This window comes from Dendropsophus ebraccatus, chromosome 6, assembly GCF_027789765.1.
Source record: "Dendropsophus ebraccatus isolate aDenEbr1 chromosome 6, aDenEbr1.pat, whole genome shotgun sequence".
Taxonomy (NCBI): domain Eukaryota; kingdom Metazoa; phylum Chordata; class Amphibia; order Anura; family Hylidae; genus Dendropsophus; species Dendropsophus ebraccatus.
In genome coordinates this window covers 150996660-151023401 of record NC_091459.1, presented here as the reverse complement: position 1 = coordinate 151023401, position 26742 = coordinate 150996660, and the positions used below count along the sequence as shown (strand labels likewise).

General features: G+C 47.5%; 1 protein-coding gene and 1 long non-coding RNA gene across 3 annotated transcripts in view; one reads left to right on the top strand and one right to left on the bottom strand.

The window, feature by feature from the left end:
* TRIM54 (tripartite motif containing 54) overlaps nt 1-26009 on the top strand; it is a 100859-nt gene extending 74850 nt beyond the window's left edge. The window contains exons 7-9 of the mRNA XM_069973272.1: nt 16005-16129; nt 21259-21339; nt 25862-26009. Of these exons, the coding sequence (XP_069829373.1) occupies nt 16005-16129; nt 21259-21339; nt 25862-25920 (265 nt within the window). The 3' untranslated portion in view covers nt 25921-26009. The remainder of the gene's footprint in view (nt 1-16004; nt 16130-21258; nt 21340-25861) is intronic.
* LOC138794550 (uncharacterized) lies at nt 6398-10184 on the bottom strand. 2 transcript variants are annotated; one of them, XR_011363467.1, is made up of 3 exons: nt 9070-10184; nt 8612-9015; nt 6398-8530 (listed from the first exon to the last, which is right to left on the bottom strand). It is a non-coding gene; the product is annotated as an uncharacterized lncRNA (long non-coding RNA). The 2 variants fall into 2 exon arrangements; XR_011363466.1 differs by having other exon boundaries at nt 8612-10184.
* Nucleotides 26010-26742: the final 733 nt, after the last annotated feature.

Genomic DNA, 26742 nt, shown 5'->3' with positions numbered 1-26742 from the left:
AGGTAAGTATAGGGGTCTCTAACGGGGGGTCAGGAACCTGTCACCCCGGCACGGGGGGGTGACAGGTTCCCTTTAAAGCATCCTGACCAACTCTACACCCCGGCACCCCAATCACTGCCACGCCACACATGGTTGCAGTTGGACCCTATGCTATTTGAGTGTAATGAGGTAATTCTAGGTACCTCGATAGCATGACCCATATCATCATAAGTTAGCATCATGGGGGGTCTGATATCTCTCTTGGGGGGAGTGTGTACTGTGGGGGTCCCTTCCTCCACCCCTGGCTCTTTGGCTTCGTACTGTGGGGGTCCCTTCCTCCACCCCTGGCTCTTGGGCTTCGTACTGTGGGGGTCCCTTCCTCCACCCCTGGCTCTTGGGCTTCATACTGTGGGGGTCCCTTCCTCCACCCCTGGCTCTTTGGCTTCATACTGTGGGGGTCCCTTCCTCCACCCCTGGCTCTTTGGCTTCGTACTGTGGGGGTCCCTTCCTCCACCCCTGGCTCTTGGGCTTCGTACTGTGGGGGTCCCTTCCTCCACCCCTGGCTCTTTGGCTTCGTACTGCGGGGGTCCCTTCCTCCACCCCTGGCTCTTGGCCTTTGTGCTGTGGGGGTCCCTTCCTCCACCCCTGGCTCTTGGGCTTCGTACTGTGGGGGTCCCTTCCTCCACCCCTGGCTCTTGGGCTTCGTGCTGTGGGTCTAATGCTACTCCCCCAATGTAAGATGGGAACAGTCAGGGGAGTATTCCATTGGTTCATCCCCATCTGGTGACAAATCTTCAGCACCTTCCACAACAGTAGAAGGACCACCGACCCAGCTGTAATCCTGTCCCCAGTCATCAGTAGACTCACTTTCACTGTCCTCAGGGTTTATCACTGGGCTGACTGGCTGACACAGCCGATTACTCCTCCTTGGGGGCTTTGCTTTACCCCGTACTTCCTCAGTCACAGGACTTGTGGAACAGACATTTTCTCCAATAGGTAACAGGTGTTGGCGGTGGTAAGTCTTGACAGTCCCTTTATTTCGCTCTGGTTTCACTCGATAAGCAGGCATGGCGGACAATTTCTCCACTACAATGAAGGGTTCTGAGCGCCATCGATCAGCTAATTTGTGTTTCCCATGCAGACCCAATTGTTGAATGAGGACTCTGTCTCCAGGCTGCAAAATGTGTTCTCGAACTCTTCTATCGTACCGAGCTTTGTTCCTTTGGCCTGAGCGGTTTGAGGCCTGTTCAGCCAGCTGGTAAGAGCTCTTCAACTCTTCTCTCAGTTGTGACACATACCTAAGGTCCTTCCTGATGTGTGATCAGTAGACACCCCAAAGCAGACATCTACAGGAAGTCGGGCCTCTCTGCCAAACATGAGGAAATAAGGAGAGGATCCTGTGGACTCATTCTTGGTGCAGTTGTAGGTAGTTGTGGACCAGCTGACTTATACGCCGGCTCCACTGCCCTTTCTTTCGCTGGTCCAGAGTACCCAGCATATTGAGTAGGGTGCGATTAAACCTTTCAGGCTGTGGGTCCCCCTGAGGATGAGGAGTGGTTCTGGACTTATAGATGCCACATATTTCACATAACTCTCGAATCAGCCGACTCCCAAAGTCTCTTCCTTGATCAGAGTGGATGCGTGCTGGCAGCCCGTAATGCACAAAGAATTTCTCCCACAGAGTCTTTGCTACCGTGGTAGTTCTTTGGTCTTTAGTGGGGTATGCTTGAGCATATCGGGTGAAATGATCAGTAACCACTACTACATTGCTCACGTTTCCTTCATCCGGTTTAATGGACAGGAAGTCGCTACACACCAACTCGAGTGGGCCATCACTGGTAAGATTGACAAGGGGAGCTGATCGAGTGGGCAGAGTCTTCCTCATTATGCACCGCTCACAATACCTCTCGATGTCAGCCTCCATTTTCGGCCAGTAGAATCGATCAGTAATGAGACTAGTTGTCTTTTCTATGCCCAAGTGCCCATGATCGTCATGCAAAGCCCTTAAGGCCAGTTCTCTGAATTGAGTGGGTAACACCAGCTGTTGAGGAACTTTTCCTTGTTTACGTGGAGACTTCCGATACAGCAGTCCTTTTCTCACAACTAAGGACTCTATCTGACGAGCAAGCAGCATTGATTCTTCTGTCTTGACAGCATTTCGTTCTGGCCTCCACCCCCGTTTCACTGACCAACACACCACCCCTACAGAAGGGTCCTCTTGTTGTGCCTTCTCAATCTGATCCCTTGTCAGCTGCGGCAGGGAATCAGTCTTGACCCTGGTCAAATGACAAAACATGGGGGGAAGGGCTTCCTCTGGAGCTCCCAGAAAATGAACACAGCCTTGTGCTGGACCAGTCTTGGCAGTCTGAAAATGACACATAGCCTTAACCTCTGGGGCAGGAACTTCAATCCAAACGTCTTCTTCAGATCCTGGAGGTTGGCCAGGCAAGCGAGATAAGGCGTCGGCATCTACATTCGTGCTGCCAGGACGATACTTCAAGCTGAAGTCATATATTGCTAAAGCAGTGAGCCACCTGTGCCCTGTTGCATCAAGTTTGGCCGTAGTCCTTACATAGGTCAGAGGGTTTTTGTCAGTGTGAACTTCAAAGTGGACACCATAAAGGTAGTCACGCAGTTTGTCCACGACTGCCCACTTTAGTGCCAGAAATTCCAGTTTGTGGGCTGGGTAGTTGCTTTCACTGGGAGTCAATCCTCTGCTGATATAATAAACTGGACGTAGAGTGCCTTCATAATCTTGGTACAATAATACTCCTAGTCCCTCAAATAAAGCATCTACATGTAGCACATAGGGCCGACTGGGATCCACATAGGCTAGCACAGGAGCTTGTGTGAAACAGGCCTTTAGCTTCTTGAATGCTTCTTCACACGTCGGGGTCCACCTTTCTCCAAAAGGTTCACTGATTCGGAAGTTTGTTTTTCTTTCTGATTTCTTTGATTTTGCTTGGCCATGTGGAGGGGGATACCCTTGAGTGAGGGCTGTTAAAGGCTTGGCAACCTTTGAGTACTGTGATACAAATCTCCGATAATATCCACAAAATCCCAAGAAGGACCGAAGCTCCCCAAGCTTGGTGGGCCTGGGCCAGTTGACTACCACTTCCACTTTAGCTGGGTCAGTAGAAATCCCATCTCGACTCACAATGTGTCTGACATACTTAACAGAAGTCTGACAAAGTCGACACTTTTCCAACGACAGCTTCAGCCCATTGTCCATCAGACGATCCAGTACCTTGAACAGTCTCTGGTTATGTTCTTCAAGTGAACGCCCAAATATGATCAAATCATCTAGGTAGACCAAAACTTCACAGAAGTTCATATCTCCCACCACCTTGTCCATACATCTCTGGAATGTTGCTGGAGCACCGGAGACTCCTTGAGGCATTCTCTGGAACTGGTAGAAGCCGATGGGGCAGATAAAGGCTGTTTTTCTTGATCTTCCTCACTCATGGGGATTTGGTAATAACCACTCCTTAGGTCCAACACAGAAAACCACTGGCTCCCCTGAAGACAGTCTAATGCTTCATCTATTCTGGGTACAGTGTATTGATCAGGAACAGTACGGCTGTTTAAAGTGCGGTAGTCCACGCACATTCGAATATCTCCATTTTTCTTTAGTGCTATTACAATAGGTGAAGCATAGGGACTGTTAGACTCTATGATTACTCCTGTCCCTAGTAAGCCATACAGGTGCCGTCGGACATCTTCAAAATCTGCAGGGGCTAATCTTCGTGACCTCTCATGGAAAGGCTTCTCATCTGTCCGCCTAATGTGATGCTGCACTCCTCGAGCCAACCCAAGATCCCAATCCCCTAAGGAAAAGGCAGCCACTCTTTCCATCATTCCTTATATCACCAATTTATGCTTTTCTGTCTTCAAATTGCTGCCTTCGGAGCATGAGTCAAAACATTCAGCACAAAGCTCCTTCTTTTCTTCTTTCTCTTTCTTTTACATATGCTTCCAGGCAGATGGGGTGGATGGTAAGGGTCTGTGAGTAATTCTCTCCCCCAACTTCTCGGCACCAATGTGCTAGGGTACGGAAGATGTTGGCATTGGTCCCCACTATGATTGGTACCTCTTTTGAATCAGCTTCTGCTTCAGGGCACACCAAGGCCACAATGGGTATTTCCTTCTCCACCCCCACAATGGCTTTTGGGAACCGAAGGGAGACTGTTACATATGCCCGATAGGGGTAGCTTTGCTCGCTGAGTCCCCAGACAACTAATCCAGATAGTGGTTGTATTGGCACCTCAGGCAGATATCTTTGGTACCATTTCTCAAATATAATGGAGACCTGAGACCCACTATCCAGTAAGACTGTGCAGGGGTCCCCATTGATATAGGCCGGGACATGGGGAGCAGGTCCCATTAGGCCTCCTGGGAGTAGTCTGTGATTATGGACTTCTGGAGTGGCTGAGCAAACCTGGGTGACTAAATGGGGGTCAGTACTGCACTCTACTGACCCACTTCCCCGTTTTTTGACTAATAATTTTTCTTTGTGAGGGGGGAGGGTGACCTCTTGGAAGACCACTTCATAGAGCAGTGACGAGCCATGTGATCAAAACTTCCGCACACAAAGCATCCCTCTGGATTCTTATCTCCACGTCTGGTAGAGCTACTGCTAGCCCTCTGTTGGGGACTTTGTTGTCTCTCAGAGACCTTGTGGGTGGCCTGCTTCAACCGTTCAACGTCTTTTGTATGAACATTTAAGAGCTGAGCAATCTGCTCTCCTTGTTTCTCAACAAATTTTAACAGCTCTTCTTCCCGTTGACTTAATTGAGGCTTGGGAGCAATGGCTGCTACTTTTTTCACTGTTTGCTCTCTGGCCATTAAAGTAGCTTCTTCTTGCCGAACTTGCTTAAGCAGCTGATGGAAAGAGTGTGGAATCTTGTTCCGGTCAGTGCATCTCAGCCTCTGAGCAATCGGATCATTAGTCAAAGCACCCCGGAGCATTTGATCAAGACGGCAGTTGTCCACTTCCTTACAGTCAAGACCCCCTTTGGACACTATTCTGTAGATCAGCTTGTCCAACCTATAGAGGTAATCAGACATCTTTTCCCCTGCCTCTTGATACGTGACCCCAAGCTTGTAGAGGAGGTCAGTGGCATCCTCAGGTGACCCAAAAGCATCTTCAAGAGCAGTCATGTAGTCCTGAGATGTCACTTGGGGTTTACCTTGCCAAGCAGCTTGCACTATTTCCATTGCCGGTCGTTTCAGGCTTTCTACTATCCTTCGCCTCTTTACTGCATCAGAGCACTGCCATTCCTCCAAGTACTGCAAAGTAACATCCCTCCAAGTTTCATATCCCTCTTCCCCAGCTGGGGTGGGTGCTAAGCCGGAGAAAGTCCTCAACCGTCGGTAATTTCCTTCTGGATGTATTTTTGCAAACTGACCCACTAGTCTCTCCATGGCCGCAACCAGCACATTAGTAGTGGGAGTTTCTTCAGCTGTAACTCGAGGAGGAGTGGGGGGCAAACATCTACCAGACCCTCTCCGCTGTGGGCTCAGCACTGGACATATGCCTTCTGCGGTGGGCTCCAGTGGCCAGACAATCCTCCATCGTCCACCATATTGTGGAACAGCAATAATGGCAGGAAAGTACTCTTTCTCTAATAACCTCTCAGTTGTGATAAGAGCTGTAGAGATTACACTTCTACTGGTACTACGACGATCAACAACTCTGGGTTGGATAACTTCCTGCAGTCTCCTTGCTATTTGTAATATATCATCATCTGAAGCTTCATTAAGCTCTCCATCGATGGCAAAGCTATGTTCTATTGTTGTATTAGTTTCTATACACCATGTTAACACATCTTTTGCAGTAATAAAGTCTGTGGCAGCTGTACTTGACTGGGCTTTCTCAGCCATGTTCGATCTCAGCAGTGCCTCCAATGTAACACCCCCTAATGAAGCTTCCAGTGTAAGGAGGGGGGTTTTGGTTTGTTTCACCTTCTCACTCAGCGCAGTGCCTCCACCTGAGTCTTGACAAGAGCTTGCTTGGTATGCAGGAGGTTGTCACTCTTCTGCCAGGGGCTGACTCAGGAAACCCCCACCTAGCTCGGTACACACTCAATACACTATAAGTGATATACTCACAGAGAGAAGTAGCATGGAACCAGGAACCAATTTAATGCTTGGTAAAAATCAATACTGGGCGTGACAATGGGGTATGAAGAAAAAGGGAATGGATATGACATAAACATAAATGTGGCAACACAGAACTCTCCTCCCTGAAAGTGGAACACTTCAGCTTGTTAAGGTTAAATTTATATGTTGACCTCTCTCTATGGAGAGAAGCCAAAAACCCAGGTAAAGGATGGTTTTTTAATTATATCTAGAGTTGGAATCCTGCAGTATTACCAGCTCGTTACTTATACGTCATGGACACAGATAAGACAATGTATCATGATTATAAGCCTGGAGAAAATGGCCCAAGTTTTATTATGGTCATCACATTTTATAGACAGATAAAATATAGGGTGGTAACAAATGCTAATAAGGCATAGATGAGGCGGTGCTAGTGATTTAGATATTCAGTCATGCGCAATGGCATCTATATTAGTATTCATTATTATTATTCAAAAAGGTTAGAACAATACATTCTGTGCAATGATACTTTCACATTATTCCCACTGTAACAGACAGGCAGCTTTCCTCTGAGAACGGCCTTGAACACTGATAAACATGTCTCTGAGGGAAATAGTTCTTGAGACAAAACATTCTTTCTAGTGTCATATCAGAAGTTTTCCAAGGTAAGAAATGGTCCAACTATAAGTTAACCCTATCAGGGACTCTCTAATGTGCTGGAGCTTCTGAGCAAGAGGCCTATATATATATGTAGTAATACAGGTACGGTGCAGGTAGGTAAAATCGCATCGCTGGCCTTATCATTCCCCCATTTGACATCCGTGAAGCATGGATATGGGTCATCACTGGTGGTTGGGTTGTAGCCGGAGGTTTTAAGGACTCTACCCTCAGTCGCAGGTTGATCAAGGGACCACAGGTGAAAACATCCTCCAAGTACTAGTACAGCATCCAACCTCCAGAAATGTCCAGGCGGCACAGATTCAAGAGAACCGATAAGAGAAAGAAAGCATAGTAACGTTAGTCTCTTATATGAGGGTGAAGCTTCTTCCTGTTTGTCGAGGTTTTATACGAGAGAAAATACACATGAACACTTTTACTGGCTAACAGATCAGTATTATGCATAAGACCACTTGGAAGAGACCCTGAAGGACTCCCATTAGTTTATGGGCATCACCATAGGATAGACAAAAATAGTACTATACGTTTTATTGAAAGTTATAGATGGCGGAACAAACTTACAGCAGATGTGGTAGTAAGATCTGCAATAACCGAAAGAAAATACTAAACAATGGGCGAGTCTGTATAGTATACATCAATATACAGCTTAGTTACAACAAAACAAATAAAAGCTTATTATCAATACTCAAACAATCATATATATATGACAAATACCTCTCCGGATTTTATCAAAATAACCAAACCTTATTGTCTCATCACTCCTGTCCCTAAGATTTGTCCCTAATCTTGACTACAGATGTAGCCCCCTTCTCTAGGTCCCTTTACCGTAGGACTGCTTTAAAGGTAAGACAATCCTCCGTCCCGAACCTAACTAGTCTCCTGTCACTCCTACGTCTCCCTGTGACACTGAGTGATCAGACAATAAGTTTTTCACTGTATATAACAGACGTGACTCTATCACAAGGACTCTACCACTTTGGTATCATGTGGGTATTGGAAAGTCACAAAAACTAACTTTAAAAAGTTTCTGAAAATAAAAAGTTTAGATGTGAACAAATCTTATCTCATGGCAAAAGCAAAAATAAAAAGTTGATTGACACATAAACCAAAAACAGCACAACAGGTAAATGCAATAAAATCTCCACAATGTGACCTACTATGTAACCTCTAGATTCACTTATAATAACCAATTAGTGAATTCACAATCTTCAGTACCGGATTCTAAAAATTTCCACTTCTTTTTAGTCTTTTTACTTCATTTTGTACCTAGAAAACGTCTTTATGATTAGATCACACAGGACTAATGACTGGTCGCATGGTCACATCTCTTCCTGTACATAATCATATAGTATTATACATACACCAATAATATGAAGTGACTGGGCGCTTATTACCGATATAATATTTGGATCCTACTGAATTGTCTCTTGTCTGACTGAGATCATCACATATTACACATAAGATAACCACCATAGAAATAACAGCAAAGTGTAAACGATACATCACCTAAGGTTTCAAAGCCTTTTTATGAGAATAATATATATCATATGATCCTTTTTGTAATAGTAGCATTGGTATGGATCCTTTATCCTTAAACCCATCTTTTGACTGACAGGCCTCTTTACAGACACTTGGACTCTTGGCCTCAGTTATATCGCTTCTTTTAAGGCCACTAGTATCACCTCAGACATTGGCTTTGTCGTCTCCCATAGTTTTGGCTGACCTGTAAAGAAGACACCAATACAGACAAGGACATACCTATATAGGCCACCTGTAAGGACATACCTATATATACCACCTGTAAGGACACACCTATATAGGCCACCTGTAAGGACATACCTGTATAGGCCACCTGTGGCAGGTGGATGACGTCCACTTACATTCCCTAAAACAGGCAGGAAGATGACAGACTATGCAGACAGGCACTTTACCGTGTTACTTACAGTAGGTTATGGCAGGTGTAGATAATACAGCCGTACACAACCCTCTCTGCTATATTTGTTGTCCCCTGGGCCGCCCAATGTGAGGATACTACATCACATTACACATGGCTTCCTTCTGCTGGTTTTGTCAGATAACTTACAGTGGGATACAAGGCAGGCGGCAAACACAGTTACTTACTGTCTGACTGCCATCTTTACCCTGTACCTCTTCTCCATCCGCTGGTCTCACAGCTTGTCGCTGATTGTCTCTGGAAAAGACTTAAAAACAAACAGATCCACATCTCCCCTCCACCTGTACACTATGTACGGTTACCTCAGGAAGAGACCGGAAACATCTCCCCTCCACCTGTACACTATGTACGGTTACCTCAGGGAGAGACCGGAAACATCTCCCCATCCATCTGTACACTATATACGGTTACCTCAGGAAGAGACCGGAAACATGTCCCCATCCACCTGTATACTATGTACGGTTACCTCAGGAAGAGACTGGAAACATCTCCCCATTCCCTTGTACGCTTTGTACGCTGTTACCTTGGGAAGAGCACAGAAACCACCGTATCACCAGCTTCATCCATCACCCTTTTTGGCATCAGGGTTTGTCAGCGTGAACGTTGCGTCAGCCACTCTATGGCAGCTTTTCTTCTTCTTTGAACAGTTTTTTTGAACGCTTCTTTGAAGTGTTTTTGGCAAGCCCAGGGACCAAACAAATCTCTAATTTGCCAATTACCCCATAATGGTGGGCTTCATATAGACATCTGCACAGTTACCCTCAACCATCCTACATGTCTCAGTGATTGTCCTCACCTCCAGCTTATGGCAGGAGCGGTTTCTGCAGTGGAACGTCACTCTGCATGGCGGTCACCATATATCCTTGCGTCTTGTGTCATCCATCTTTGAAAAGTCTGGGATAATCTACAATGAAAACTTTTAAACTTTCATTAATATTTGGGCTTTCAATTACATTTTCATCTTTCACAATTTAAAATATCAAACACAATAAGTAACAAAAACATCCTTATTCAAAAATAAAAAATTTGTACGGTGTTTAAAAAAAATTTAAAACATCAAAATTGGCTACTCCATCAAAATGGGCTGCTCCCATTTCCATTCACCTCTATCCCCTCCCCCATTTGAATCTACATCAATAGGCAACAGAGATGCTGGATTCAATGCACTTAGCACAAGATATATATATATTGGGAGGGCATAAGGCGTGCAGACTGGAGCCATGGACATGGGTTTGGTTTTTACTAGGGATAAAAGTACATATATATTCATGAGCTAAGTTTGCTATAATCATCACAAAACTGTTAACCCTAAAAATAAAAACATTAAAAAAATAATTAAACATTGTACACTCGTCCCATATTAACCTTCTTTTGATAAAAAAAAATTAAATAAATCCACTGAAATGAATATTCCTTCAATCCGCTGCTCTTATCAGTAAGCAGAACGCTCTGAGCTTCACTTCTAACCTTGAGCAGTAAAATCATAGATACAAGAGTTAAAACTTCTTGGAATTTTTTTTTTTTTTTTTCTAAACATCCTTGAAGTTACAGAAGATATCAGATGTGCTCTTATACACCAGACTGTAACCTTGGACAGTGACACACATACTTATAACTTAGTAGGAAAAAAAACAATTTGCGTAGAACTTATTAGGATAGATGTGTACACATATGTACACATATATATATATAAACACTTGTTAAATAAAGTTACATAGAAATATATATATTACAGTAGTAAGTTACTACTCCTTAGAAATATATATATTTTACTGTAGTAAACTACTTCTTCTTTGAAATATCATACGTTGGGGACACACACTTAAAGAAAATCTGCTTACAATATATATTGGGATACATATATATACTTTTTAAATAAATGTGTAAGTTACAGTAATAAGTTACTACAGGCCATTGGGTTCTTAATAAGTGCACAAAATTCTGCGTTTGATCTTTACCAATTATCACTTTTCTCTTGACATTCCAAATAAACGTACTTTTTCTCTCTGACTCCTCCTACTGACACTTCCGTATAACAATCTTATACACTACTCGGTCTAATAGACCCAGCTCCTTCAAACAGTCTCATTGCTTTTCCCTCCAACAAACCTTTGTCTAACTTTCTTCACCATCAGGTAATAATATTCATTAATAAATGTGCAAAACAGTTGTTAGACTCTATCGGAGAGTCCTGTGCCCGCCCCCTCAGTGACACTAAGCAGTATGGGCGGAGGACAGAAATGCCAGGAGTTAAAATGGCCACCGGACTAGATAACCGGATATAAGGGTGTTGGCTTAGGGCATGGTTTTGAGACGTCACAATTATAATACAGACGTAGATGATATGGGGAGTGGTTGGCTTTCCGTCGCCATCTTTGAGGGCTGATTACAGAAAAGTGGCGTACACAAATAAGCAAATGTTCCACGGTCGGGACAACAGAAAATGATCAACATTTTTTTTTTAACACGTAACATACTTCTAAAGGGAACACCAGCTTAGTAAGACTGGCTGAAATACAGTATAATGTAGGAGCGTACATTACATTACACTAACAGCTCTGATTCTTTTTTTTTCTAATGCTGCTTGCATGTGATCTGCAGCCCTCAGAGCTGGTTGATGGCCTTGTACAAAACATAACAAATAACACACACAAAAAAACTTTGTATGCTGCTTCACTACGCAGCATTAATTAACCTCTTCAGCTCTCTCAGTACTGTATCTAGCAATGAGCTGGACTGTTCTCCTTGTCTGAGTACGTGGCATTGTACTTAGACACTTACATGGCACTATACACTATTTGAGGTTAGGCTGCCCACCTCCACAAAGGCATTGGTCTTACTATCAGGTCAGGGGCACTTTAAATCAAAGTAACTACTTCAACAGCCGACCAAGGGGAAGATTCCTGCAGAACAAAGGGTCTATACGCCACCATTGGAGGTAGGTTGGCTTTTTGCAGGATCTGGGGTTTGTATACAGATATAAACTGGGTACAATGATGTAACATAATGATGTGGCTTGGGTCTGCCACACACACTACAATATTCTGTCTTATCTAGATATTGTTGGTCACCGGCACATGACATGTCCACCCAGCTGGACCTGTGCTTCCCACCCATTATCCTGAATGTTTTCCTTCTGTCTGACCCTCTGGCTCTCATCTATCTACTCCACTCTAATCCTTGATTCCCCCTTAGGGATAGTACTTCGATTAACCCCCAAGGTTCCTGGAAATTCCAAGGACCCATTTGCCCTGCATGTTACATGTAGGTCTGGTTACCTACCCACAAGGCAAAAATAAGTGTGCACAGGAGTGTAAGGGGTTTCCCAGGTGTTGGTCAGAGAGCCAGAGGTTGGTGGGCTAAGGCATGTATCTGCCTTCATATCAAGCCTCCTAAAGATCTGTTCTAGATCTTGCACTGCATCTTTACATGCCCATCGCTATCTTCCTTAGCTTCACATCAGCTTCACATAAACTTCTTGTGGAGACTGGTGATCCCTTTTTTTAGAGAATAACTGTCTCATCCTTGCTCAGCTAATCCCTAGGTAGCGTATTGGGGAACGAAACCTAAACCTTAGGTTTTAACAAGCACAGCCGCTATAGGCCCAGCCGTCACAGTGACACACTATGGCGACGCACTACAGCAACCTTGCTATAGGCCCAGCCGTCACAGTGACACACTATGGCGACGCACTACAGCAACCTACTGTCCCTCGTTGCTAATTCCTCCTAGGGGGCAAGGGGGTAAGTCACAGATCTTCTGACCTGCTCTCTACCACAGTACAAGCACAAATAATGGGATCAATACAAGTATTGTTTCCGCTGCTCGAGACAGATATCACTTATCAGGAACCCGTTCACTCCAAAAGTTATGTGCCTGCTGTCTGTGACCTCGCAGCTGTTCTCGATGCCATGCTGTATTACAAGGGTTAAGCATTAATCACAGCCTCCCCGTAAGGACGCAGAAGTGATCATGTTCGGCAATCCCTTTTCTTAATTCAGCATAAATACAGCAACAGCTTATCTCAATCACACAACAGTTTGCGACGGCAATGCAGCACTTTAACCTTGTCCTATCCTGGGTTACAGAGTTCTTTGTCTAACAAATAGACTCAGCTTTACAGACATATATAGAGAACACAGGTGTGACGGGAATCTGATTAGATCCGTTCCCCTGAGGCGCAGATAGTACGTAAGAAAGGAAAGTCTTTCTTACCTGGCCAGTTATATCTGCGCGTCCGATGACGGATAAATCACCACATCCCGTCAGTCTGCGTTCTAGTTTGCAAGCGGCTGAGTCCCTGTTCGGGCGCCAAATGTTAAGGTTAAATTTATATGTTGACCTCTCTCTATGGAGAGAAGCCAAAAACCCAGGTAAAGGATGGTTTTTTAATTATATCTAGAGTTGGAATCCTGCAGTATTACCAGCTCGTTACTTATACGTCATGGACACAGATAAGACAATGTATCATGATTATAAGCCTGGAGAAAATGGCCCAAGTTTTATTATGGTCATCACATTTTATAGACAGATAAAATATAGGGTGGTAACAAATGCTAATAAGACATAGATGAGGCGGTGCTAGTGATTTAGATATTCAGTCATGCGCAATGGCATCTATATTAGTATTCATTATTATTATTCAAAAAGGTTAGAACAATACATTCTGTGCAATGATACTTTCACATTATTCCCACTGTAACAGACAGGCAGCTTTCCTCTGAGAACGGCCTTGGACGCTGATAAACATGTCTCTGAGGGAAATAGTTCTTGAGACAAAACATTCTTTCTAGTGTCATATCAGAAGTTTTCCAAGGTAAGAAATGGTCCAACTATAAGTTAACCCTATCAGGGACTCTCTAATATGCTGGAGCTTCTGAGCAAGAGGCGTATATATATGTAGTCATACAGGTACGGTGCAGGTAGGTAAAATCGCATCGCTGGCCTTATCAAGCTGCAGGAAGGGGGTTGTTTGGTAAACAGGGTGACTAGTGTGAGCACTCTTAACAATTTAGACTCTAGGAGGTGACTCTCATCACACACAGTCACTGCACACCAAGCCGGCACATACATCCACACTGATTATATGCAATAAGAGAGGCTGCAGCCATATAGTAAGATAAATGTCTATACGTTGGGGCCCAGTTGCGGCGGACGTTGACGCGCTTTAGAAGTTGTTGGTGCACTTAATAATAAAGGAGTTGCAGCTGGGACAATCCACCAGGTCACAGCTCTTGTGAACAGAACAGATCCAAGAAGGTCTAAGCTGTGATTCTTTGTTAGTCACTGACCAGTCACAGCTTAACCAGCCAGGATACAAAGGGTTACTCACACTGCTGCTGATCTACACCCCAGGCTCAGTGCAGACCCCCAACATGGAGCCGCAGCATTTAGGAAGGATCTGACAGAGGGGGGGGGGGGCAGGATCCTCCTCACTGGACACACAGGAGCTGGGGGGTCCTATCTGGGCTCAGTCCTTCCTCTCTCAGCTGTCAGGTCTCTATTACCTCTGACACAGCACAGGAGGTGGTCTCCTCTCCTCAGACACAGCACAGGAGGTGGTCTCCTCTCCTCAGACACAGCACAGGTGGGGGTCTCCTCTCCTCTGACACAGCACAGGAGGTGGTCTCCTCTCCTCAGACACAGCACAGGAGGTGGTCTCCTCTCCTCAGACACAGCACAGGAGGTGGTCTCCTCTCCTCAGACACAGCACAGGAGATGGTCTCCTCTCCACAGACACAGCACAGGAGGTGGTCTCCTCTCCTCAGACACAGCACAGGTGGGGGTCTCCTCTCCTCTGACACAGCACAGGAGGTGGTCTCCTCTCCTCAGACACAGCACAGGAGGTGGTCTCCTCTCCTCAGACACAGCACAGGAGGTGGTCTCCTCTCCTCAGACACAGCACAGGAGGTGGTCTCCTTTCCTCAGACACAGCACAGGTGGGGGTCTCCTCTCCTCAGACACAGCACAGGTGGGGGTCTCCTCTCCTCTGACACAGCACAGGAGGTGGTCTCCTCTCCTCAGACACAGCACAGGAGGTGGTCTCCTCTCCTCAGACACAGCACAGGAGGTGGTCTCCTCTCCTCAGACACACCACAGGTGGGGGTCTCCTCTCCTCAGACACAGCACAGGAGGTGGTCTCCTTTCCTCAGACACAGCACAGGAGGTGGTCTCCTCTCCTCAGACACAGCACAGGAGGTGGTCTCCTCTCCTCAGACACAGCCAGCACAGGAGGTGGTCTCCTCTCCTCAGACACAGCCAGCACAGGAGGTGGTCTCCTCTCCTCAGACACAGCCAGCACAGGAGGTGGTCTCCTCTCCTCAGACACAGCCAGCACAGGAGGTGGTCTCCTCTCCTCAGACACAGCCAGCACAGGAGGTGGTCTCCTCTCCTCAGACAAAGCCAGCACAGGAGGTGGTCTCCTCTCCTCAGACACAGCCAGCACAGGAGGTGGTCTCCTCTCCTCAGACACAGCCAGCACAGGAGGTGGTCTCCTCTCCTCAGACACAGCCAGCACAGGAGGTGGTCTCCTCTCCTCAGACACAGCCAGCACAGGAGGTGGTCTCCTCTCCTCAGACACAGCACAGGAGGTGGTCTCCTCTCCTCAGACACAGCACAGGAGGTGGTCTCCTCTCCTCAGACACAGCACAGGAGGGGGTCTCCTCTCCTCAGACACAGCACAAGAGGTGGTCTCCTCTCCTCAGACACAGCACAGGAGGGGGTCTCCTCTCCTCAGACACAGCACAGGAGGGGGTCTCCTCTCCTCAGACACAGCACAAGAGGTGGTCTCCTCTGCTCAGACCATGCTGCCCACCATGCACTGTCTCTCTCTCTCTGGCTCCTCCTCTTCCTCCCAGTGCAGCATCACTTCCTGCTTCCCTCAGCTCACTGTCCCAGGGAGAGATGGGAGATGTCGTTTGGGGCCTCTCTCATAAGCTGCACCTGCTGTTCTCCCTAAATCCTCTCCGGGGTTACATAACAATCATGTCCTGCCATCTTCTCCATCGTCTCCATCCATGTTGGTTACATCCTTCCTTGTTCTACTGTCAGGTCTCATCATCTTCATCCGTCCCATCACGTTGGGTCACCTCCTCATCATGGCTTCTGACTTGCTCTGATGTAGTAGACCCCATCACGTTGTGTCCCACCACCTCTGCCTATGTCATATCTGTGTAGTGTGATGTCATCACATGCAGCCGACTCCTTTCATTCTTGCTGGTGGTCTAGGTGTGGCCTTCATTCCCCTCATCCCCGTAATGTCTCAGGTTTTTCCTGACATTTCTATTGACAGGATCACAGACATGTCCAAAGTCTCCACTATAGACCGTCCGGCCCCCGGCTATGAAACCATGGATCACTTCTGTGTCAACGTGGATCATGTGTCAGAGATGCTGAGGACCATTGACTTCCACACAGGTGAGGGGGGAGGGGCACACGGCAATAACACAGACACGCATACCTCCCAACTTTTGCAAAGAGCAAAGAGGGACATGTGCCCATAGCCACGCCCCCATAGCGACCCTCCATAGCCACGCCCCCATAGCAACCCTCCATAGCCACGCCCCCATAGCAACCCTCCATAGCCACTCCCCTACAGTCACCACATGCTGCTGACTGAATATTGCCCTATACAGTATCCAATCCCCCATATAGTGCCCCGCATAGTATCCAATCCCCCATTATAGTGCCCCACATAGTAGCCAATGCCCCCATATAGTGCCCCACATAGTAGCCAATGCCCCCATATAGTGCCCCACATAGTAGCCAATGCCCCCATATAGTGCCCCACATAGTATCCAATCCCCCCAATAGTGCCCCACATAGTAGCCAATGCCCCCATATAGTGCCCCACATAGAATCCAATCCCCCACATAGTGCCCCACATAGTATCCAATGCCCCCATATAGAGCCCCACATAGTAGCCAATGCCCCCATATAGTGCCCCACATAGCCAATCCCCATATAGTACCCCACATAGTAGCCAATCCCCCCATATAGTGCCCACATAGTAGCCAATCCCCATATAGTGCCCCACATAGTAGCCAATCCCCCATATAGTGCCCCCCATAGTAGCCAATACCCTCATATATGCCCCACATAGTAGCCAATGCCCCCATATAGTGCCCCACATAGTAGCCAATCCCCATATAGTGCCCCACATAGTAGCCAATGCCCCCATATAGTGCCCCACATATTATCCAATCCCCCATATAGTGCCCCACATGGTAGCCAATGCCCCCATATAGTGCCCCACATAGTAGCCAATCCCCCATATATGCCCACATAGTAGCCAATCCCCCCATATAGTGCCCCACATAGTAGCCAATCCCCCATATATGCCCCACATAGTAGCCAATGCCCCCATATATGCCCCACATAGAAGCCAATCCCCCATATAGTGCCCCACATATTATCCAATCCCCCCACATAGTAGCCAATGCCCCATATAGTGCCCACATAGTAGCCAATCCCCCCATATAGTGCCCCACATAGTAGCCAATGCCCCCATATATGCCCCACATAGAAGCCAATCCCCCATATAGTGCCCCACATATTATCTAATCCCCCCATATAGTAGCCAATCCCCATATAGTGCCCCACATAGTAGCCAATGCCCCCATATAGTGCCCCACATAGTAGCCAATCCCCCATATATGCCCCACATAGTAGCCAATGCCCCCATATAGTGCCCCACATAGTAGCCAATGCCCCCATATAGTGCCCCACAGAGTAGCCAATACCCCCATTTGTGTGGCCCCAGCGGAAAAAACAATAAACCAGTAACTCACCTGTCCTCCGGTCCCAGCAGCTCCTCTCCCGGCAGAGCGCGCACTCCCGTCATCCTCCGGGGCGGGCAGCGGGGTACAGAGTCACTGACTGTACAGGAAGTGATTCATGACAGAAGCTGCAGGTCACTTCCGGTACAGTCAGTGTCTGTGTACCCTGCTGCCCGCCCCGGAGGATGACGGGAGTGCGCGCTCTGCCGGGAGAGGAGCTGCTGGGATCGGAGGACAGGTGAGTTACTGGTTTATTGTTTTTTTTCGCTGGGGCCACATATAATGCGGGACACTGGGGGCCGTTCCGGGACCGCGGGACAGCACCCCGAAAACGGGAATGTCCCGCGAAATCCGGGACGGTTGGGAGGTATGCAGACACTATTCATGTAATATCACACATGTAATACAGACACTATCCATGTAATATCACACATATGTGATATTACATGGATAGTGTCTGTATTACATGTGTGATATTACATGGATAGTGTCTGTATTACATGTGTGATATTACATGGATAGTGTCTGTATTACATGTGTGATATTACATGGATAGTGTCTGTATTACATGTGTGATATTACATGGATAGTGTCTGTATTACATGTGTGATATTACATGGATAGTGTCTGTATTACATGTGTGATATTACATGGATAGTGTCTGTATTACATGTGTGATATTACATGGAGGGGTCTGTATTTAATGTGTGATATTACATGGATAGTGTCTGTATTACATGTGTGATATTACATGGATAGTGTCTGTATTACATGTGTGATATTACATGGATAGTGTCTGTATTACATGTGTGATATTACATGGATAGTGTCTGTATTACATATGTGATATTACATGGATAGTGTCTGTATTACATGTGTGATATTACATGGATAGTGTCTGTATTACATGTGTGATATTACATGGATAGTGTCTGTATTACATGTGTGATATTACATGGATAGTGTCTGTATTACATGTGTGATATTACATGGATAGTGTCTGTATTACATGTGTGATATTACATGGATAGTGTCTGTATTACATGTGTGATATTACATGGATAGTGTCTGTATTACATGTGTGATATTACATGGATAGTGTCTGTATTACATGTGTGATATTACATGGAGGGGTCTGTATTTAATGTGTGATATTACATGGATAGTGTCTGTATTACATGTGTGATATTACATGGAGGGGTCTGTATTACATGTGTGATATTACATGTGTGATATTACATGTGTGATATTACATGGATAGTGTCTGTATTACATGTGTGATATTACATGGAGGGGTCTGTATTTAATGTGTGATATTACATGGATAGTGTCTGTATTACATGTGTGATATTACATGGATAGTGTCTGTATTACATGTGTGATATTACATGGATAGTGTCTGTATTACATGTGTGATATTACATGGATAGTGTCTGTATTACATGTGTGATATTACATGGATAGTGTCTGTATTACATGTGTGATATTACATGGATAGTGTCTGTATTACATGTGTGATATTACATGGATAGTGTCTGTATTACATGTGTGATATTACATGGAGGGGTCTGTATTACATGTGTGATATTACACAGATAGTGTCTGTATTACATGTGTGATATAACATGGAGGGGTCTGTATTACATGTGTGATATTACATGGATAGTGTCTGTATTACATATGTGATATTACATGGATAGTGTCTGTATTACATGTGTGATATTACATGGAGGGGTCTGTATTACATGTGTGATATTACATGGATAGTGTCTGTATTACATGTGTGATATTACATGGATAGTGTCTGTATTACATGTGTGATATTACATGGAGGGGTCTGTATTTAATGTGTGATATTACATGGATAGTGTCTGTATTACATGTGTGATATTACATGGAGGGGTCTGTATTACATGTGTGATATTACATGTGTGATATTACATGGATAGTGTCTGTATTACATGTGTGATATAACATGGAGGGGTCTGTATTACATGTGTGATATTACATGGAGGGGTCTGTATTACATGTGTGATATTACATGTGTGATATTACATGCGTGATATTACATGGATAGTGTCTGTATTACATGTGTGATATTACATGGATAGTGTCTGTATTACATGTAATACAGACACTATCCATGTAATATCACGCATGTAATATCACACATGTAATATCACACATGTAATACAGATTCCTCTATGTAATATCACACATGTAATACAGACACTATCCATGTAATATCACACATGTAATACATACCCCTCCATGTAATATCACACATGTAATACAGACACTATCCATGTAATATCACACATGTAATACAGACACTATCCATGTAATATCACACATGTAATACATACCCCTCCATGTAATATCACACATGTAATACAGACACTATCCATGTAATATCACACATGTAATACAGACAATATCCATGTAATATCACACATGTAATACAGACACTATCCATGTAATATCACACATGTAATACAGACACTATCCATGTAATATCACACATGTAATACATACCCCTCCATGTAATATCACACATGTAATACAGACACTATCCATGTAATATCACACATGTAATACAGACAATATCCATGTAATATCACACATTTAATACATACACTATCCATGTAATATCACACATTAAATACAGACCCCTCCATGTAATATCACACATGTAATACAGACACTATCCATGTAATATCACACATGTAATACAGGCACTATCCATGTAATATCACACATGTAATACAGACCCCTCCATGTAATATCACACATGTAATACAGACACTATCCATGTAATATCACACATGTAATACAGACCCCTCCATGTAATATCACACATGTAATACAGACCCCTCCATGTAATATCACACATGTAATACAGACACTATCCATGTAATATCACACATTAAATACAGACCCCTCCATGTAATATCACACATGTAATACAGACACTATCCATGTAATATCACACATGTAATACAGACACTATCCATGTAATATCACACATGTAATACAGACACTATCCATGTAATATCACACATGTAATACAGACCCCTCCATGTAATATCACACATGTAATACAGACACTATCCATGTAATATAACACATGTAATACAGACACTATCCATGTAATATCACACATGTAATACAGACACTATCCATGTAATATCACACATGTAATACAGACCCCTCCATGTAATATCACACATGTAATACAGACACTATCCATGTAATATCACACATGTAATACAGACACTATCCATGTAATATCACACATGTAATACAGACCCCTCCATGTAATATCACACATGTAATACAGACACTATCCATGTAATATCACACATGTAATACAGACCCTCCATGTAATATCACACATGTAATAGACACTATCCATGTAATATCACACATGTAATACAGACAATATCCATGTAATATCACACACGTAATACAGACACTATCCATGTAATATCACACATGTAATACAGACACTATCCATGTAATATCACACATGTAATACAGACACTATCCATGTAATATCACACATGTAATACAGACCCCTCCATGTAATATCACACATGTAATACAGACCCCTCCATGTAATATCACACATGTAATACAGACCCCTCCATGTAATATCACACATGTAATACAGACACTATCCATGTAATATCACACATGTAATACAGACACTATCCATGTAATCCATGAGGACTTGACAATCACACATTCCTGTTCCCTGTTTTTTAGCTGGACAGGGGGATGAAGAAGAAGACATATTTGACACAGAGGAGGTGGAAGTTGAAGAGGAGAGGCCTGAATCTATAGAGGGTAAGAATCGAGGAGGAGAGGCCGCAATCTATAGGGAGGGAGATCCGAGGAGGAGAGGCCGGAATCTATAGGGAGGGAGAGCCGAGGAGGAGAGGCCGGAATCTATAGAGAGGGAGAGCCGAGGAGGAGAGGCCGGAATCTATAGGGAGGGAGAGCCGAGGAGGAGAGGCCGGAATCTATAGAGAGGGAGAGCCGAGGAGGAGAGGCCGGAATCTATAGAGAGGGAGAGCCGAGGAGGAGAGGCCGGAATCTATAGAGAGGGAGAGCCGAGGGGGAGAGGCCGGAATCTATAGAGCGGGAGATCCGAGGAGGAGAGGCCGGAATCTGTAGAGAGGGAGAGCCGAGGAGGAGAGGCCGGAATCTGTAGAGAGGGAGAACCGAGGAAGAGAGGCCGGAATCTATAGAGAGGGAGAGCCGAGGAGGTGAGGCCGGAATCTGTAGAGAGGGAGAGCCGAGGAGGAGAGGCCGGAATCTATAGAGAGGGAGATCCGAGGGGGAGAGGCCGGAATCTATAGGGAGGGAGAGCCGAGGAGGAGAGGCCGGAATCTGTAGAGAGGGAGAGCCGAGGAGGAGAGGCCGGAATCTGTAGAGAGGGAGAGCCGAGGAGGTGAGGCCGGAATCTATAGAGAGGGAGATCCGAGGAGGAGAGGCCGGAATCTATAGAGAGGGAGAGCCGAGGAGGAGAGGCCGGAATCTATAGAGAGGGAGATCCGAGGAGGTGAGGCCAGAATCTATAGAGCGGGAGATCCGGGGAGGAGAGACAGGAATCTATAGAGAGGGAGAGCCGAGGAGGAGAGGCCGGAATCTATAGAGAGGGAGAGCCGAGGAGCAGAGGCTGGAATCTATAGAGAGGGAGAGCCGAGGAGCAGAGGCCGGAATCTATAGAGAGGGAGATCCGAGGAGGAGAGGCCGGAATCTATAGAGAGGGAGAGCCGAGGAGGAGAGGCCGGAATCTGTAGAGAGGGAGAGCCGAGGAGGAGAGGCCGGAATCTGTAGAGAGGGAGAGCCGAGGAGGAGAGGCCGGAATCTGTAGAGAGGGAGAGCCGAGGAGGAGAGGCCGGAATCTATAGAGAGGGAGAGCCGAGGAGGTGAGGCCGGAATCTATAGAGAGGGAGAGCCGAGGAGGTGAGGCCGGAATCTATAGAGAGGGAGAGCCGAGGAGGAGAGGCCGTAATCTATGGAGAGGGAGAGCTGAGGAGGAGAGGCCGGAATCTATAGAGAGGGAGAGCCGAGGAGGAGAGGCCGGAATCTGTAGAGAGGGAGAGCCGAGGAGGAGAGGCCGGAATCTGTAGAGAGGGAGAGCCGAGGAGGAGAGGCCGGAATCTGTAGAGAGGGAGAGCCGAGGAGGTGAGGCCGGAATCTATAGAGAGGGAGATCCGAGGAGGAGAGGTCGGAATCTATAGAGAGGGAGAGCCGAGGAGGAGAGGCCGTAATATATAGAGAGGGAGAGCCGAGGAGGAGAGGCCGGAATCTGTAGAGAGGGAGAGCCGAGGAGGAGAGGCCGGAATCTGTAGAGAGGGAGAGCCGAGGAGGAGAGGCCGGAATCTGTAGAGAGGGAGAGCCGAGGGGGAGAGGCCGGAATTTATAAAGGGGGAGAGCCGAGGAGGAGAGGCCGGAATCTATAGAGGGGGAGAGCCGAGGAGGAGAGGCCGGAATCTGTAGAGGGGGAGAGCCGAGGAGGAGAGGCCGGAATCTGTAGAGAGGGAGAGCCGAGGAGGAGAGGCCGGAATCTGTAGAGGGGGAGAGCCGAGGAGGAGAGGCCGGAATCTATAGAGAGGGAGAGCCGAGGAGGAGAGGCCGGAATCTGTAGAGAGGGAGAGCCGAGGAGGACAGGCCGGAATCTGTAGAGAGGGAGAGCCGAGGAGGAGAGGCCGGAATCTATAGAGGGGGAGAGCCGAGGAGGAGAGGCCGGAATCTGTAGAGAGGGAGAGCCGAGGAGGAGAGGCCGGAATCTATAGAGAGGGAGAGCCGAGGAGGAGAGGCCGGAATCTATAGAGAGGGAGAGCCGAGGAGGAGAGGCCGGAATCTGTAGAGGGGGAGAGCCGAGGAGGAGAGGCCGGAATCTATAGAGAGGGAGAGCCGAGGAGGAGAGGCCGTAATCTGTAGAGAGGGAGAGCCGAGGGGGAGAGGCCGGAATCTATAGAGAGGGAGAGCCGAGGAAGAGAGGCCGGAATCTATTAGGGGGAGAGCCGAGGAGGAGAGGCCGGAATCTGTAGAGGGGGAGAGCCGAGGAGGAGAGGCCGGAATCTGTAGAGAGGGAGAGCCGAGGAGGAGAGGCCGGAATCTATAGAGAGGGAGAGCCGAGGAGGAGAGGCCGGAATCTATAGAGAGGGAGAGCCGAGGAGGAGAGGCCGGAATCTATAGAGAGGGAGAGCCGAGGAGGTGAGGCCGGAATCTGTAGAGAGGGAGAGCCGAGGAGGAGAGGCCGGAATCTATAGAGAGGGAGATCCGAGGGGGAGAGGCCGGAATCTATAGGGAGGGAGAGCCGAGGAGGAGAGGCCGGAATCTGTAGAGAGGGAGAGCCGAGGAGGAGAGGCCGGAATCTGTAGAGAGGGAGAGCCGAGGAGGTGAGGCCGGAATCTATAGAGAGGGAGATCCGAGGAGGAGAGGCCGGAATCTATAGAGCGGGAGATCCGAGGAGGAGAGGCCGGAATCTATAGAGAGGGAGAGCCGAGGGGGAGAGGCCGGAATCTATAGAGAGGGAGAGCCGAGGGGGAGAGGCCGGAATCTATAGAGAGGGAGAGCCGAGGAGGAGAGGCCGGAATCTATAGAGAGGGAGAGCCGAGGAAGAGAGGCCGGAATCTATAGAGAGGGAGAGCCGAGGAGGTGAGGCCGGAATCTGTAGAGAGGGAGAGCCGAGGAGGAGAGGCCGGAATCTATAGAGAGGGAGATCCGGGGAGGAGAGACAGGAATCTATAGAGAGGGAGAGCCGAGGAGGAGAGGCCGGAATCTATAGAGAGGGAGATCCGAGGGGGAGAGGCCGGAATCTATAGGGAGGGAGAGCCGAGGAGGAGAGGCCGGAATCTATAGAGAGGGAGAGCCGAGGAGGAGAGGCCGGAATCTATAGAGAGGGAGATCCGAGGAGGTGAGGCCAGAATCTATAGAGCGGGAGATCCGGGGAGGAGAGACAGGAATCTATAGAGAGGGAGAGCCGAGGAGGAGAGGCCGGAATCTATAGAGAGGGAGAGCCGAGGAGGAGAGGCCGGAATCTATAGAGAGGGAGAGCCGAGGAGGAGAGGCCGGAATCTGTAGAGAGGGAGAGCCGAGGAGGAGAGGCCGGAATCTGTAGAGAGGGAGAGCCGAGGAGGAGAGGCCGGAATCTATAGAGAGGGAGAGCCGAGGAGGAGAGGCCGGAATCTATAGAGAGGGAGAGCCGAGGAGGTGAGGCCGGAATCTATAGAGAGGGAGAGCCGAGGAGGTGAGGCCGGAATCTATAGAGAGGGAGAGCCGAGGAGGAGAGGCCGTAATCTATGGAGAGGGAGAGCTGAGGAGGAGAGGCCGGAATCTATAGAGAGGGAGAGCCGAGGAGGAGAGGCCGGAATCTGTAGAGAGGGAGAGCCGAGGAGGAGAGGCCGGAATCTGTAGAGAGGGAGAGCCGAGGAGGAGAGGCCGGAATCTGTAGAGAGGGAGAGCCGAGGAGGTGAGGCCGGAATCTATAGAGAGGGAGATCCGAGGAGGAGAGGCCGGAATCTATAGAGAGGGAGAGCCGAGGAGGAGAGGCCGTAATATATAGAGAGGGAGAGCCGAGGAGGAGAGGCCGGAATCTGTAGAGAGGGAGAGCCGAGGAGGAGAGGCCGGAATCTGTAGAGAGGGAGAGCCGAGGAGGAGAGGCCGGAATCTGTAGAGAGGGAGAGCCGAGGAGGAGAGGCCGGAATCTGTAGAGAGGGAGAGCCGAGGGGGAGAGGCCGGAATTTATAAAGGGGGAGAGCCGAGGAGGAGAGGCCGGAATCTATAGAGGGGGAGAGCCGAGGAGGAGAGGCCGGAATCTGTAGAGGGGGAGAGCCGAGGAGGAGAGGCCGGAATCTGTAGAGAGGGAGAGCCGAGGAGGAGAGGCCGGAATCTGTAGAGGGGGAGAGCCGAGGAGGAGAGGCCGGAATCTATAGAGAGGGAGAGCCGAGGAGGAGAGGCCGGAATCTGTAGAGAGGGAGAGCCGAGGAGGACAGGCCGGAATCTGTAGAGAGGGAGAGCCGAGGAGGAGAGGCCGGAATCTATAGAGGGGGAGAGCCGAGGAGGAGAGGCCGGAATCTGTAGAGAGGGAGAGCCGAGGAGGAGAGGCCGGAATCTATAGAGAGGGAGAGCCGAGGAGGAGAGGCCGGAATCTATAGAGAGGGAGAGCCGAGGAGGAGAGGCCGGAATCTGTAGAGAGGGAGAGCCGAGGGGGAGAGGCCGGAATCTATAAGGGGGAGAGCCGAGGGGGAGGATGGGTGTGACATAATTTAGGGGTGTGGTTACTTTCATCCAGCCCCGCCTGTCATTCTCTGTATACTAACTTATGACTAGTTTCCCTTCTCTCATCTTCTAGACACTTGTCCTAGACAGAAGACGACGACCCCTCAACATGGCGACTATGGGGGGTTATAGGGATTTTGGGGTGACCCTGATCACAGTTTGGGGGGGGGGGTGCATATACATTTACTAGTATTATGAACTGTCAGGATTTTCTGTAGAGTTAAATAAATGTAAGAATCTCTGTGTGAAGTCTCTGCCACGTTACATGCTCTGAGGAGGTCCCCAGTAACAGTGTCATCATAACCAGCAGCCCCCAGTAATGGGGTCATCATAACCAGCAGCCCCCAGTAACAGTGTCATCATAACCAGCAGCCCCCAGTAATAGGGTCATCATAACCAGCAGCCCCCAGTAATGGGGTCATCATAACCAGCAGCCCCCAGTAACAGTGTCATCATAACCAGCAGCCCCCAGTAACAGTGTCATCATAACCAGCAGCCCCCAGTAACAGTGTCATCATAACCAGCAGCCCCCAGTAATGGGGTCATCATAACCAGCAGCCCCCAGTAACGGGGTCATCATAACCAGCAGCCCCCAGTAATGGGGTCATCATAACCAGCAGCCCCCAGTAATGGGGTCATCATAACCAGCAGCCCCCAGTAATGGGGTCATCATAACCAGCAGCCCCCAGTAATGGGGTCATCATAACCAGCAGCCCCCAGTAATGGGGTCATCATAACCAGCAGCCCCCAGTAATGGGGTCATCATAACCAGCAGCCCCCAGTAATGGGGTCATCATAACCAGCAGCCCCCAGTTATGGGGTCATCATAACCAGCAGCCCCCAGTAATGGGGTCATCATAACCAGCAGCCCCCAGTTATGGGGTCATCATAACCAGCAGCCCCCAGTAATAGGGTCATCATAACCAGCAGCCCCCAGTAATGGGGTCATCATAA